Source organism: Eubalaena glacialis, chromosome 5 (assembly GCF_028564815.1).
Source record: "Eubalaena glacialis isolate mEubGla1 chromosome 5, mEubGla1.1.hap2.+ XY, whole genome shotgun sequence".
NCBI lineage: Eukaryota > Metazoa > Chordata > Mammalia > Artiodactyla > Balaenidae > Eubalaena > Eubalaena glacialis.
Window position 1 is genome coordinate 38,874,719 of NC_083720.1, and position 16,664 is coordinate 38,891,382.

Consider the following 16,664-nt stretch of genomic DNA (forward strand, 5'->3'; position numbering starts at 1 on the left):
CATTTTCTAAAAATGAGATCAGACCATTATAAAAATGTACTTCCAAAATAAATTATTTCTAGAATATAAAATGTTTTATATTTTTCCAGCCCACATAACTTCACTATAAAATAGGAAATCAGAAAATTAGCTACTGCAAGTTTTCATATGGTAAAAAATATGTGTACACACATATATACACATATAAAAAAACCCAAGTTTTAAATTTCAATAAAAACTAACCAATCAACTTAATGATTATGTATTAAACTATACACAAGCCATGTTGAATATCTGTAATGAGAACCAACTACAAAGAATTACAATCTGATGTATCAGAGGATAATCTAAGACTTTCCCACGTGGAAAGAAAAATCAGGAAGTCTCTTAACTGACTACCCAACACAACAGAAATCTCACTCATGCCTTTCTCAGATGTAACAGCCCCCAGTTTCATTCGCTGCCCTCAATTCCCTAAGGAAGGAGTCTTTAAAAGGGAGGAAAACACGTGAGTTGGGGCTGCCTTGTGGCTGTGCTGTGTGTGCTCTGCATTATGGTCGGTTCACTGCTGCGTGGGCAAGTGAGGACTAGAATCCAGCCTGAGCTGCTTTTGTAAAGCCATCCATCTGCCCAAGCAGCCGCAATGGTGCAGAGGGTGGGCTTTTTTCTAGTGCACACAAAGGTGCTGTGGAGACCAGCCCCAGTCCTGACTCCTGCTGGTGGAGGGGTTGCTGGAGTGTTCTCGGAGCTGCTTCCCAGGCAAGGTGAGCAACGGGGAAAGCCTGACTGCGGCTGAGATAAATTAGAAGCAGGTTGTTACCACTGATGAAAACCAGGGACAGTGTTCCTGTAAGCTTAACAGAGGTGGTGGGAGGTGTTCATTTTGTTGATTCTTGCCTGTTTTTAGTATTTTCATCAGGGAAAACCTTAAGGGGCCTCAAGCAAGGGAAAGGGACAGGTGAGCAGGGAAGCTATCTCATTTCACAGGAGGGCCTGTTCAGAAAACCCACCAAGGGAGAGCAGGGTAAGACCTGGCAGGGGTGGGGGACAGTGTCTGTGATCCACTGGTGATGGAGGAAGAAAGAAAACAGTGTGCAGGTTCCACCCGTGGTCTGCGATGAGTTCCCAAATGAAAACTGATAGTCTCATTAAAGCTACAACTTCCGTCACAATCCTATCTATCTTGATTTGTCTCCCCAAACTTTCTCTCTGTTGAAAGAAGCCTGTTCATTCACATTTTAAATTGAAGACTTACTTGACTTTTGTGAGAGTGGTAAGGGCAAACAGGAGATAATTTTAGATATTCTCCCTCTGTGACCCTTTCTTCTCCTTCCCCCCCCGCCCCCCGCAAAAGGCACATTCCCTCCCCAACTGTCATAAACCAAGGTATTTAAAAAGAAAGCAAAAGCCTGAAAATGTTCCTTTCTTCCCCTAACAACACCTGCTGTTGTAGTAAATTCAGGCCAACCTGTGGAATTATTCTTTAAAAGGGTCAACAAAAGCCCAACTCTCCGTGCTATACAGAACACTTAGCAACACTGCAGAGTGGGTAAGGGATTTAAAAGAAGGGCCACTTTTCTATAACCAAACTTAAGATAACTAACAAAGTAGAAAATATACTTTCCATTATGTACCAAATATTCAGGAGATGAGTTAATGCAAAAAAAAAAAAGTGGATGTGTACACCAAGCCCTGGGTTTAATTCTTCAGTAGCATTTTGTTATATAAAGAGCATGTGTACAACACTCTAAACTTGCCCCTCTGAATGGATTAGAAATGATTTTTATCTATGCAGAAAAAGGTTGCTGACCAAAGGGAAGTCTCAGATCCCACTGAAAATCTGTTCGAAGTTTCCCTTCGCCCCAGACAAATGCATACACGTGAATCTGTGTGCACTTCCTCGGGGGCCACAGACACCTTCTGACGTCCAGTCACCAGGCTCAGACGCCAGGCTCTCCACATTCCCAGGAAGATCTGAAGATTGAACCAACCTCCCATCCCTGCAGTCTGTATTATCCTACAGAGTCAGGGAGGGACACAAGACCAAACAAACCAAACCACAATCCATTAAAAGTAAGAAAAACAATTTGCTTCCAAGACCAATTTTTCACTTATTTGCCCTTGGAAGAAAGAACATCCCAATCTCTAGTTGCTTCTATTAAATGCCGTTGGCCATGACTCATCCACTCTTCCTGGTCTTCGTAGAGCCGTCCACAAAACCAGCACTTAAATATACACTGTGATGAGTCATCAGGCAAGGAATCCACCACCTGGTAGTTGTTTTTATGAACTTTTTTAAGTTTCATTTTCAACATCATTTGCCTTTTTATCTGATTGGCTTCCTCCACATTCTGGTAGGTCAGCCGGACATGATGCCGCCTGATGCCTAACTGACACCTAGTCCTCTCTGATAGGACCACTTTGAGGACGTTGCCTTTGTACTTGTTTATTACCTTCATCACATTGGATACTTCTGGCGAGTCGACATCAGGATGGTTTAACACGATGACAGGCTGGTTCCGACGGGGGCATTTGATCAACTGGTCTGGTTTAGCTGCTATCAGTCGAAGTTGTCTTGCAACCTGAAAAATGGAAGGATCCTTGAAACAGCGGCTGGGATCAGCCTGAATTTTGCTTTTCTTCTTGGATGAGTTGACTTGTTTGGTTTTATTTTTACTTACAGGAAGACTTCTGGAAAACAGTTTCCCTTGCTTACTCATTTCACTGCTTCCTTGCTGTCCATGCAGGAGTCCAGTTTTTTTAAGCATGGTGCTACAATTAGCACTCTCTTTTCTTGATTTAGTCCAAAGAGATAGATCATGATTCTGGGACATGTCTATTGGCCCACTTTCACTTGTCGAAGACTGTAAGTCCAAGTCTGTCTGTTTCACTGGGCAGAATGGAATGGGTTTTATTAACTGTGTCTCACTGCAGGGGATGCTGACAGGTGCTTCACATGTAGCCTCTATAATGTGGGAATTCTCAGAGGAATTAAGAACCCTCAACACAGCCCCCTTCGGGATCAATACTGGAGGAGCCAAATGTGGCTTCCTGGTTACTCCGCTTTCAGTTTTCCCACTGCTGCCTTCTACAAGATGCGGATATATCTGCTGATGAGTAAGCTGTCCATTAATACTAACGTCATCCTGAGGTTTCGGGAGAGTACCCGTGGAATAGCCAGTGCTGGTAAATGACACGTTAATTTCCTGAATACCTTCAGAGGTAGTTTTCGAAGTGACCTTAGATGCCTTCCCTACAGAATGACGATGTGCATTACTTGCAGCCAAAGATGAAGGCTTGCCACAGGATTCAATTAACTGGGCTATCTTTCTGCGCAAGAGTTCAATTGACTTTATTTTGGACGTTGAACTATTCCACTTAACGCCCTCAGGGACGTTTTCAGATCCAGAGCTCAGAGAAAACACTGATGAGATGACTGGGCCTTCGAAGGAGTCATTAGTCTTTTCAGAATTCTTTAATTCCAAAGGTTTATCCCCAGACTGTTGAGATCTGATTCCACCTTCTCCCGTTATGTTTATGTGTAAATACTCACTTTTAGGTTGAGAGGAAATCTGGCCTGTATTTGAAACTGCCTTGTGTTCCTGTGTCTGGTTATGTTTCAGCTTCTTATTAGGGGGAGCCATTTTTACAGGAAAACTGATCTCATTTCTAGATTCCATGTCCTTTTTACTTAGGGGCAGTGAGTCCTTTTCTCCAGAGAAGGAAATGGTTGCAGGCGATGCAGCAAGAGGAAATAACTGCTGTGAGTCACTGTGTAAATTTCTTCCATCATCAGTAAAAGAAACGGCAGCTTTATATGGAAAAGAGTTTGACGTAGTTCCAAGACCACTTAAAATACCATTTTTTATTAGAGATGATGGAGAATGACCTTTTAAGGCAATGGAAGGAAGAGCAGTTCTTTGTGGATATGTATAACCTTTTTTCTGCAAACCCTCAACTCTATCAGGGTTGAGAAAGGATTCTCCACCACTGTGCACGCTAGAATTTGACGTGAAAAAGTCATAAGACCTTACCCATTTCACGTTTTTAAGTTGTTTCTGAACGGATGACTGAAGATTATGGATGCCTGCAAGTTTTCCAACATTCCCTTCGATCCTTAGTGACTTCGTTTGTTCTGCAGAAGCCATTTTTTCCTGTTCGCTTGAATCTTTCTCTTTAGTCACATGTTCAGAATTACCTCCATCACCCCCACCAGCAGCAAGGCAATTATTTTCTTCCAGAGGAAACAGTTTCAGCACAAGCTGCTGTGTTCCATTGACAACCTTCACATCTATCAACTGGGCTAAACAGTTTGCAGGGACGATTAGTTCCGCTGGTGCCACAACCGTTAATGGCATTCCCGGCTGAACAGGCTCTTTTGCAGGGGATAACACTTCCACCTCCACACTTTTGTTCTCAAACAGGTTGACTTCATTGGGCTCTGACAGCGTCACTTTATTTGGAATGCACACGACGTCTTTTTGGTACTCCTTTGATTCAGGTAATAACATTATGTTGTGCATTCTGTCTTTATTTGAATGGAGGGAGAACCTTGAAAGTTGATCTGACAACTTATTTTGAAACGCAGTCCTTGGACTGGAAGCTTTTAAAAGCTCTGGGTTTTGCTTGGATGCACTGATTCTTTTTGGCTCCAGCTTGGCAACGGTTTTGGGCAGCCGTTTTCCACCAGCCTTCTCGTGGACTCTCTTCCTGTGTTTGACAATGTAGTCATTTCTAATAGCACCATAGTCACAGTACTCACATTGATAAGGGAAAATGCCTGTGTGTTTCACCAAGTGCCTCTGAAACTCCCCTTTAGTGTAAGAAATGTAGCTGCAGTGAGAACAAATGAATTTAATCTCTTCATGCTGAAGGGTGTGCTTTTTGTACTGCAGAGGGTCCTTCGTGGAAAATCGACATTTATCACAATAGTATTTGCCTGGCTTAAAGTTCCTTACCTTAAATTTGTTATTGACAGAACTTGAGATGGTTTCCGGTTTATTCCCTATGTGAGTAGCACTGTGATTATTGTTCACAAAATGGAAATGGGGAGGGGCCACACCTAGGCTGCATTTGAAGCAAACATATTTGTCCTCCTTTTGGCTTTGCCCAGTATCCTTTTTCAGATCCTGAAGTGGGATCTTGTACACACTTTTACACTTCACACATGTGGCAACGGTCATCGTGGCAGCCTCTGCCTCGGAGACTTGATACAGAAGAGTCTGAGCTTCTTGTCTATCTGGGCGAGTCGCTCGATTAGCATTAGGCTGTTTGAGCGACATGGTCAAGGAATTGTGTCTGTCATCCACTTGTGTAGTCCACAACTGCTGTCCACTATCCTTCATCTTCTTCATTTGCATTTCTAAAAAGAGGCCACTGAAATCCGGAGAGACATGATAAAACTCTTAGGAAGCATCCTTCAGTATACTTCGTAGCTGGCTTCCCAGGAACATATTATCTTTTTTCATAAACCACCACAGTAGGTCATGATCCCAAAATATGACTGTTTCCAATTCTCTGATATTCCAGGCAACACTAAAGGGGAAAAAAGATATCACAAAGCATCATTAATAGATGAACTTAAGGTTTAGCTAACGTATTTCCAAATTTACCCTATATTTCAATGACCTTGGGGATTTTATGCTAAATCTTGACCTACTATCTTGAAACACATGTCGACAGTGATACACACTACAACAGAAATGGCAAATAACTAGCCTAAACTGAAAACATTTTCAAACTCCGCCCCCCTAAAAGTCATCACTTTAGGCCAACCATAAACATAGATATACTGGGGTAATCATGGCAGTCATTCAGAAAAGCCTTTGCTGAGTGAGTTATTTTTAAGTGTCACTGAGAGCATTCTAGCAATTTCACAGGTATAATTTCATAACAGCCTCACTAAAACCTTAGGAGGCTGGCATTTTAGTTTCTAAACACACAAGTTAACCAGTGGTAGAGCCAGGACTCTGGCTCAGGTGTCTATTTGTTTCTATGTTACGGCGTGGATCCCAACTCTCTCTCTCATGTGCCCCATTTGCTTTCACAAGTGGTAAGAAGACAATACTATCCTGACAATACTAGGTAGACAAATACTTATTCCTTCAACATCTTACTGAGCATCTATCAGGTGTCAGGCACTGTTCTAGGCGCTACAAGGCAGTGACCAGAAGCAAATCCATCCCTCCCCTCACAATGGTACAGAGAGGGGAGACAAACTGTATATTTATTTGGCAGATGGTGGCAAGTGACTGGGGAAAACAAACCATAAAGCCAGGCAAGGGGGACAGGGTGTAATTATGTGATGAAGTTGTAGGGCTGGGGTATGGAGAGTCAGGAAAGGCCTCAAGAGAAGCTGACGCTGGAGCAGAGACCTCAGGGCAGCCTGGGAGGAGGGCGTTTCAAGCTGAGGGAGGGGGAAGCTCTGTGGGAAGTGGGCCTGGAGCACTGGAGCACCAGCAAGGAGGCTGAGGCTGGGGGGCAATGAGCAAGAAAGGCCGGAGGGTACTGGGCAGGGGAAGATCTATGGTGCAGCATCATAAGGATGTGGCTTCTCCCCATGTGAGGAGGAGACCCGGGGAGAGACTGGAGCAGCAAGAGAACATGACATGATCTGCTCTATATTCCAGCCACTGCCTCCGGCTGCTACAGGGACCGGAGTCTCAGAGGGCGAAACCATGGCAGCAAGGACACAGGGGAGAGAGGAGGGCGGCCTGGAATGCAGCTCCTGTTTTCTAGAGCCAATACCACAATATGTGTAATGCAGTGATTTTTACATAAAAATAGGTAATTATCTGTAACTACGCATTCTTTTTTCAGAATACACAGAACTAAACAAAAACCACTCCAGTTTGGGACCTGCTAAAAGCCTTTCTGTTATGACCTTAAAAAAACCACTTTCAACCTGTTGAACCTCAATTTTTTCATCTGGCAATCAGAATTACGGATATTTATCCAGCCTCTTCCACAGTCCTGCCATGATGACTAAAACGCTAAACAATACAAGACAACGCTTTTAAAATTTTAAAGCACTTCCCTGAATGTCAAGAGGCGCACAGAGGCCTCAGTAAGTGCTTGTTCAATGATGGGCAGTGATACGAATGGGAATTAGCAGCTTCCTTCTGGCACCCTGCTAATAGGCCAAGAGCTGTACAAAGTAAGTCTGGAAGGCCGACCTGGGGGAGCAGAAGGTCTTGCTGTGGGGTGGAGAGAAACAATTATTGCGTATCCAGATCTAGCATACAACCTGCCTTTAAAAACATTTTTGGAAAGCACCATAAGAACGTACCACATTGATGACAATCTTTATTTCCTTTTGCAGTAGTATCTTTTCCTATTTTGCTTTTGCGAAAGACAGTTGCCTCCTTTCAAAAACAACTCCCAGCATGCAATCAAGCATCTAGGGACGCAATCAGACTTGCCCCACCCCAAGTGTGTATGTAATACACACCAAGCGGGCAGAGGCCTGTGGGGTTGCAAGATGCAAACCTATCCCCTCAGTGTTCAAACACACACCTATGCAAGGGGACTGTGCACAGGACAGGACACGTGGATGCCTCAAACTGCAAACTGACAGGCATGGGCAAAGACAAGGACGGTCATTTTCCTCTGCACTCCTGGTACACATACAGCAGGCAGAGCTTTCAAAGGAGTCACTGGGAGAAGCTGACGCACTTCACTTTCTGGATTTGTAAACTGGCTTTAGTGAAAGGAGACAGAAGTGATACCCAGAACTTCTGCACTAATGAAGTGACCTCAAGCCAGCCACCCATTTGTATCTGCTCGCTCTTCCATGCTCACAGAGATGAATGCTTAGCCCTGAAGTTGCAGACTTTTTATCTTCTAAAAATGCTACTATTGTCAACATGTTCAAGTTGGCATCTCCATCCTGCTAAAATAGAGGAAGCAATGGCTGCAACCAGAGCCTAAGAAAACCACTGGCCCAAGGAATGCAGAGGCTGAAAAGAGGCTTTAAGGGGATCTGGTCCAGTGGTTCCTGAATCTGGAGGAGCTGCAGAATCAGAGCTAAAATAGACATTCTTGGGCTTCACCCCAAAGCTCATCAATCTAAATCTCAGTGGGAGAGGGAAGGAGAAGAGACATTTATGGTTTGTAAAAGCACTCCATATAATTCTGATGAAAAGCCAGCATCAGAAATCACTGGTTGAAACTTCCAGCAACATTTCAATCCTTTAAAACATCTTCACCAGTTGGTCATGCAGTTGATGCTCTAATACTACCATGAGCCAAACTCCCTCTCTCTTCGCGCAGCTAATTTTATTTTCACATAGTTACCACTGTCCAGAATTTACCCCTAAATAAAACTGAAACCAACCTTCTTGTAACTTCCTCATATCCTGACCTTGGAGCTACAAACAACTTAATCCCTGACAGACCCGTCATTAATCTGCTCCTTTCCTGTCTCAATTCTGTTCACAAGAGGTGCGTATCAGTCAATATGTACATATCTGATCTACCAGCCTCATAATCCTGAGCGAGAAGAAGAGAAAAGAAAGAAGAAGAAGAGGAAAAGAAGGAAGAGAAGAAGAGGTAAGAAGGGAAAGAGGGAGGGAGGGAAAAAGAAAGAGGGGGAGGAAAGAAAAGAAGGTAACTTACTTGCCTGGTACAACCTGCTTACCAACTCTTTTAAAAAAAATCACAAAAGGCAGTTTTGCCATTTTCTCTCCAAATCCTTTTAAAACTTGGAGGTGTCATTCCTCCTGGAACTGAAGACTTGAAATCTCAGACTGAACGGTAAAATCACATACCTTAGCAAGAAGAGGAGAGCATCCTGCTGGAGGAGAGTTCTCTCTAGAGAACTAACCAAGCCCGCTTGGTGCCTCAGTAATGCAGAAGCCTCCTGGTGGTGCTTCTGCAAGACCATCTCAGCAGTTATTCTGAATTAGGAATCCACAGAAGCAAGTGTCAATATGAAGCATGAGGCTGTGATTAGCAAATGCAGTTTAATGGGGAGGCAAGACACTAGGCCATGACCCAATTACGTCACCTGTTTGAAAGTGCCTTCTTGGCTTTTAAACCATTCTCAAAATAACGCATGTTTCTACCTTGATACTTCCCTCCGTCCAGGTGACAAAGATGTCAGGCTTCTTCAAAACAAGCAGACAAAGTTCTCTTTGGCCACTGCAACATGTGGAGCTAGTTGTGGGTGAAAAAGATCTCAGATGTAGCACCCCAAGACAGAGATAAATGGACGCAGTGGCACAGAAGAACTCAGATGGCTTTGATGTTGGCATTTATACTTGGACACTCCTGAGGCTACACTAAGCACACCTGAGTAAATGGGATCCCAAGACCTTGTTCCCTCCATACACCTTTCTCTACCTGGTTCACATTCAGGTACAACCACCTGTGAAGCTGGGTCCTCTTGGATTACTGTCCAGTGGACTGACGACCAAGGATTACATGAAACACTGTAGATAAAGGGCCGTGTGTGTGCCAGGTGCTGGGGGCACTAATCAATCACGATTAACACCAGTGTCAGTGATCACCTACCTTCCACACTCACAACACCTGTTACAAAAACTCTGCATCTGACCTCCTAGAACTAGAGACGTACATTTTTTAAAGTTCATTTAGGAAGGTTCTCGAAAACAAAGGAAATACTTAGTATTATTAACTCTGGACACAATAATAAAATAGCTACTTAATGTTAAGTTGTCTGCTTTTAAACAGCAAAAAGTGAGCTTTTTAACGCAGAATTATCTCCAGCATCAGACAAAGGCGGCTTCCACACACAAAGAGGAGGGGCACAATGTGTGACAAATGTGCTTCCTCTAGACTGAGTCTTGTCTTTTCTGGGGAAAAAGCCTAAGGGCAGCATCCACTACTGGTGGGTTTTCCTTCTGACTCTGAGCTCACCTGACCTGGTTTCTTAAAAATTTATCATGGGGACAGATGGAGAAAAACAGAGTTTGTTAGAAACCAGTGACATTGAGGGCTATAAAAATCATGAAGGTTGTGTAAGTTTTTATTAAAAAGGAAGCATTTGACTTCTAAATACCGGAAACATCAAGTGCTCAACAGAATTAGAAGAGCAATAAGCAGTAAAATAGTGTTTAAAGCTACAGATCGCGGAATCAGATTACAGGGTTTCAAATCCCAGTCCCATTGCTTTCTAGATGTCTGACCTGGAGCAAACTGTCTGAATCCTCACCTGTAAAATAGACAATAACAGTACCTACCTCACAAGGTTGTCGTGAGGATTAAATGTGACAGTGTTACTATAAGTGCTTATGTAAGTTACTTACACATAAAACTATTAAGAGTATTATTCTCCCTTTTTTATGAAGAAAATGGAAAAAATGATGCCTATAACATAAATAGTCCAAGGGGCTAAAATACAGGCTTCTTTGCTGCCTGGAAATTGCTTTTTCTGGAATACACAGTGAATCTCATTTTATAATTTTAATTATAGTTGCTTGGCTGTACAGTCTAAAAGATAATTTACCTCTGGGGCCAAACCATCCACCTTGCCTTAGTGGCAAAGGGGCCAACAGGTGATAATAATCACCATGGAAAAGATGCTTTAACTACAAGAGTGCTCATTACAATTTAGGTTTACATATAATCTATTGATAGTTACCGAACGACCTTTTCCTCTCCAAGCCCAGTTGAACTGTGAATTGTCCCTGTAGCATATGAATGTGTCCCCACACCAGATGGTAATGAGAAAAGTTTAAAAAAAGTGGCTACACAATTAAATCATGTGCATGCTACATGGATCATCACATACATCTTTTGTTCATGAGAGATGCCCGGCAAACTCAGCAAATTTTAGTTGACTGACTGTATCCTTTTTGGACATTGAAGCAAATTTAGGAAGCTCTTCCAGAAACCTTTTCATTGCGGCTTCTACCATATCCACGGCTAGGGCAGGAATGCAGCTGCTCCGCCCATGAGGAGCAGAGGGAATGGCGTTGGCAGGTTTGTAGTTCAAACTCTGATTCTGTCCCTTATTTGCCGGGTCCTTAGGCAAGTGATTTCTCTCTACTTATTGTCAGGCAAGGACACAGGCTTTAATATCATCAAACTTAAAGGGTGATCAGGAGAAGCAAACTAGGATCGTGCAGGCAAAGCACTCAGTCTGGTGGCACACGCACTCCAAAATCCTCTCTGCTCCTTTTGTCTATTTAGCCATAGACAGCAAAGGCTAGTCTAACTAACGTTTCCTAGTAACCAAAATTTTAAAACATTCTACCCCTAAATGACCATTAGCATGTAAACCAGTGATACCTGATCAGTGAAACAATGCAACATTAGGTATGTAAACTGCCAACATATCTCCAGTTAAGTTAGTATTTAAGAAGAAACTGTTGCCTCACTCAGCAAGAACTTTTCCAGACAATTACAAAGAATCAGAATTGAATTGAATGGTAAATAGACCTAAACAATGAAAAACATCAGTGAAGTATTTTTGCTGATCTATCGTGCACTTGAAATGACTGAACTGAAAACTGATGGCCATCTTGATGGCAAAAAATACTTCCAAATGTTGCTGACAAACGTACACCTTTGAGACCTTAGATTTCCTTCTGAAACCAAGTGTATTACTTGCAGCACACAATGAGGCAAGAAGGCTGAACAAGAGCCCCTGTTCTGATTCCTCAGCTTTCCAGATGAAAAGTGCAATAGAGTGAAAAGGGCAATCACCTTGGGGTCTCAGGAGCAAGGTTTGAAACCTAGGTTTTTGACTTAGAAGCCGTGGGATTCTGGACTCAACCTCTTTGAGCCTGAGTTTCCTCACTTGTAAGATGGGAATAATGCCTGATTTACATGGCTGATGTGAGGAAATGGTATAATGCAGCTAGCAGGCAGCCTTATGCTCGGCAGGCAAACTACATGTTTTGACAACAAATAAATCAACATATTTCTGTTTAAGATTCCTTCCAATGTAGAAGAGTCCAGTAATCCCAGAGAAGCAGAATCTGAGTTTAACAAACGAGCCTAATGAGATAAAGGTCTCTGGCTGAGTGCTCTGGCTGGAGGTGAGGATCTTCTCTCCCACCCTCCAGTCTACACAGGGAGTTACCTTGGGACTGAATGACACTGCTGAGCACGTGAACTGAAACTACACCAGAGAACAAAGGAAGTTATTATTATAGTTTTTTTTTTAATAGTTTAAATAAGAGACAACATTTCTAAAGAAAGAATATGACTAGTGCTAGAGTTTTTAAAGTCTAAAACTTACAGTTCTATACATGGAAAAAAATTTAAGAGGCAAATATGCTCTTGTTAGCATTTTTAAAAAAAGGTAAAAACAAGGTAGTACTACAAGCAATATTACAAAATTCTATGTTATTAAACACACCTAGTAACTTCAGGTCTCTAAAGGTGATAAAAATGAAGGACAAATGTGTCTTTGTACTCCGCCCCCCACTTTTGCCTTAAAGTCAAAATTTTGTAGAAGAAATGGAGCAAGAGTTTAATAAAAAGTATAATTAAACAAAGAAGAATTATCTCCCACTAAATCAATGATTCTTAACCTTGGCTGAATTAAGGTAATCAACTTGTCATAATATGTTTAGGATGTTAAACTTATTTAAAGAGGTCCCTATGATGCTTAGTCGCCCTCCTGCACAGAGAATTTACCGGGGAGCTTTAAAAATAATGATGCCTGGGCTCCACTGTGTTGGGTGGAAGGCTTTGGGAATTTTAAAAGCTTCCCAGGTGGTTCTAATGTGCAGCCAAGGTTGAGAATCACCACCGGACATTACAGGTAGAGAGGAGCATATGGGGGAATGGCCAGAGTCATTATCAGCACTCCTGTGCAATCTTTTATATACCAATCCAATCCACCCTTGGGTGCCTGTAGGTGAGGCAAGGCCACTGCCTTGAACTGTAATGGTGTGAGCAGGCAGGGAGACTCTGGCTCCTATCCTTGCTTATCTGGCCATCTGACCTTGGAAACATCCTCACTGATGCTGTCTGTGGAGTGTGTAAGCACAGTAACCACTGCAGATTCTCGGAAACTGAAATGTGCCTGGCATGGTGTGAGTACGACGAGCGGGAGCCAGGGCTGTGTACCCGACACCCGCCGCAGGCTGCTGTCTTAAAGGAGTGGGATCAGGAGATGGAGAGAGGGAAACGGGTGGTTTCAGTAAAGTGGTAAATGCTACACTAGTGACCTGACCGGGATGCTCTCAGCGGCTGGCTGTGTTGCCAATCCTGGAGCACCATGGCCCAAGTCAGGTGGAAGGGGTGTGTGAGAAGGCAGATTCATACGTTACATCCATTACTCCTCGAAGTACCAATTACCTCCAATTACCTGCTTCTTCTAAGATCTGGAGATACTGTGGCTTTTCTAAGGTCACGGAGTTGGTCAGCTGGCATCTAGTCTAAATTCTGTCTTTTCTGCTACCCTGCTGTGTGAGGCTGTGAACTGCAGTCATAGTTGGGCACTGTTCTTACTGCCTGCCCGGAGCCATTGAGCTGCTGATTGAGTCAAAAGCACGGAGAGTCCCATGGGCTCTTCCTTCTCTTCTCAGGCACCGAGTCCCAGCCGGTGTCAACCTCAGGCCCTGGCATAGGCGTCTACGCTCAGAACCCTGGGAGGCAGCAAGGCAGCGCACAAAGGGCCCTGCAACAGAAGCCAGACACTTGGGTCTAAGTGCTGGGCCCATGTAGCCTTGGTTTCTTCATGCACTTTTCTAGAAAATAAGGGGAATGAGCCCCCAGAGTGCTTCTCAAGCAAGGGAGCTTAAAAGAAAAGGGAAGAAAGGCTTCCCAGGACTCAGGTGAATGAATGAATCAGATTGTCCTTTTCCTGGGGTGGGCTCAGGGCCTGTGGCTTAAATTCTTCCCAGGTGATTCTGATGCCTCCCCACTCCCCACCCTATGATGAGAATGTCTCCATCTGGGGGGCTCTAGCCACTTTCACTCCCAGGATGGATCCTGGAGATTGTAGCTGGCCAAGTCTGAATATGTGAACAAAGAAAATGCAGTCTATGCCCGGCAGCTTGAGAACAATCAAGACTGAGAAACATCACCGGTGAGGACGACCCTGTTTATCACAGTCAACAGCACAGGGCTTGGTCACACAAGGCACTCAACGAGCACTGGCTGAATGGAGTCAATGAATGAAAGAAACATCAGCCTTCCTGGCGACAATAACAAGGTTCTTTGTTATTTTTTTTCTCTTAAACTGGTCCAGATCCCCTTACTTTAAAGCAAACAGACCAGTAGACAGATGTGTGTGTGTTTTCATTGCTATTACTGGATTTTTAAAAATCAGGGAGGAGGCCCAATAAATAAAATAATGCCCTCCTTTGTCTGTTCTCACAACGCACCTTACAATGACTGTTTAACAGCACAACAAAACTGGATACCTACAAAAGTGTTATTTTTCAAGGCTATGTTAGATCCCAGAAATAAAAACAAATTTAAAAAATGCATCCTAGGTTAAAGATAACATCGCTATAACTTAAAAAAGCCAAACATTTGTATTCTACCTAAATAGACTATATTGGGATATTGGTTTTTAAATCACCAATTGCTGGGCCAGTATCTCCTGCTGTGCACACACATCAGGGGTTGGAATGAACTTTGCATACCTGACTCAGAGAGAGATAAAGAAATACATTCCGATTCTCTCTGCTCTTTTATAGGAAGTCCTGCCTGCTCCTGGAGACCACGGTTTTCTCACTCTTGGTGACTTCAATTCTAAGCTTAAGGGATAATGTTTAAGGGTTCTAACCCAACAGTTTAGCTGTGTAGACGTTTGTTTTTAATCAGGACACAGTGCTCAGTATTTCACTTCCTAATTTTTCATGTTAGGTTGATCAACTGTTCATTATCCCAGTTTTTAAAATCAAGGGTATTTTCACGGGATACACAGAATAACCAACATATATAGAGGAATTTAAGTGTTTTCTTTCATTCTCTCCTTTGGTTTTCCCTTTCCGATTTAGGCATTTTCATTCTTTTGCACCCTGCGTGGTTTCCTGGCCTCAAACTGCCCAAGGACCCCAAGGCAACAAGATAAAAGGGCAGCTGAGACGGGGGAGAGCCCACAAAGAGTGACATCAGCATTTAGAACCGAGTCACGCCTTCATCTTTATCCTCCCTTTACACCCTCACCAGCAAAAGATGGACAAGCCCATCCCCGGGCACATGCCCCAAAACTCCCAAGGAAAGACAATGCCAGTCTGGTTTTCAAGTTTATTGTTGGCACACACACCGACGGTACACGTTATCCAAGGCCCGTCCACGTCTCACAGCGCGGCTGCTAGGAAGGGAAGGCGCGGATACAGTGGGTTTACAGCCTCGTCCCCAGGGGTCGTCTGGGCCCCTTCCAGGGGTCGCAGGGGTTTCTTCTAACCACTGAAAACCCGACCACGTCAACGCTGACCTCCGAGGCCCGCAGGAGGCTTTAAAAATGGCCTCCTGACGACACTTCCTGCTCGGAGCCGACCGGTAGGAACTCTCCCAGGAGATGCATCATTTAAAACGCTGGGGGCGGGCGGAGGAGGCCGGGCTCGGCGGCTACACACCGGCCGTCCCGCAGCCCGGACGCCGCCGCCAAGGGTCGCGACCCGGGGCATTCGGGGCGAGCCTACAGGGTCGCGGCCGCGGCACAAAGGCGGTCGAGTGGGGGGCGCCGGCTGCGCACCCGCCGCCACCCCCGGCCCCCGAGGTCCGTGCTCCCTGTCCCCGGCCCGGCGAGAGCCCCCTGCCGGGCGCCCCTCCCCCCACCCCCGCCCGGCGCCCCCTCCCCTCCCCTCCAGGCCGCCGCCCTCTCCTCCGCACCCAGCCCGGGGTCCGCTGCCGCGACCCGTCTGCCCCGGGGCCTCCTGCCAAGACGCCGGCCGGCGGCTCGGGCACGCGGGGCCGAGCCCCGCACCACCCGGCCCCGGCTGCCTGCCCCGCGCGGCCTCGTCCTGTCCCTGCCCCGCACGGCCCCGCGCCACCCCTCCGCACCCCGGCCCCGCGCGCCCCGCGCACGCGGACCCGGCGCCCTAGCCCTCCCGCTCAGCCACTCACCGAGCCGCCGGGTCGGGGTCCCGGGAAGGAGCGTCTACACCGCCGGCCGCAGGCCACCGCTGCCGCCTCCGCGGCCGCCCGCTGTAGGTCCCTACTCGGGGGGCGGAGCCCGGCGGCGCCGCGCGTGCGCAGTGTGCGTGCAGAGGCTCGGCTGGAGCGCAGCTGGCGCCCGAGGTCCCTAAAGCTGCGCCCGCCCTCACCAGGTTTCAGCGCGGCGCGGAGCCCAAGACCTAACCGAGCCCCGGTCCTGGACTCAGAGCTCGCCCGAACGCGTCCACATCCACTGCGCGCAATGTCCATGCTTGGCCTGGATGTCCGCAAGCTCCGGAGCCTCCCTGCAAAAGAACTGATTCCGCTTCCATTGTTGGCCCAGCAGAGCGGTGGTGGGCCCCTGCTGTGTGCCCGCGCTGGGTCCAAGCGGAGGGCGTCTTTGCTCCCTGCCCTTGTGGAGCTTAAAGTCCAGGAGCAGAAAAGGAGCTCAGATCTGCAGCGTCCAAATTCTTTCTCTTTTGAAAGCAGCAGTGAACGAAATGACCTTGAAGACTCAGGTTCGAATCCCAATTCTCCTGACTCCTTTACCTAGCTGCGCGACCTTGGGCGAGGAAGTCCTCTGACCCTCGGAGTCTCAATCTTTTCATTTTTAAAGGTGGGGGAAGATCAGACCTGAAGCCCAGAGCCTTATTTAT

The 16,664-nt window shown here is 45.5% G+C and overlaps 1 protein-coding gene across 2 annotated transcripts; it reads right to left on the minus strand.

The window, feature by feature from the left end:
- Positions 1-273: 273 nt before the first annotated feature.
- ZNF518B (zinc finger protein 518B) lies at positions 274-16,085 on the minus strand. 2 transcript variants are annotated; one of them, XM_061191243.1, is made up of 3 exons: positions 15,979-16,085; positions 2,661-5,514; positions 274-2,561 (listed from the first exon to the last, which is right to left on the minus strand). In XM_061191243.1, the coding sequence occupies exons 2-3, from the start codon at positions 5,337-5,339 to the stop codon at positions 2,091-2,093; spliced, it is 3,150 nt and encodes a 1,049-aa protein (XP_061047226.1). In that variant the 5' UTR covers positions 5,340-5,514; positions 15,979-16,085; the 3' UTR covers positions 274-2,090. The 2 variants fall into 2 exon arrangements, with proteins under 2 accessions (XP_061047226.1, XP_061047225.1); XM_061191242.1 differs by having other exon boundaries at positions 274-5,514.
- Between the last annotated feature and the right edge of the window lie 579 nt (positions 16,086-16,664).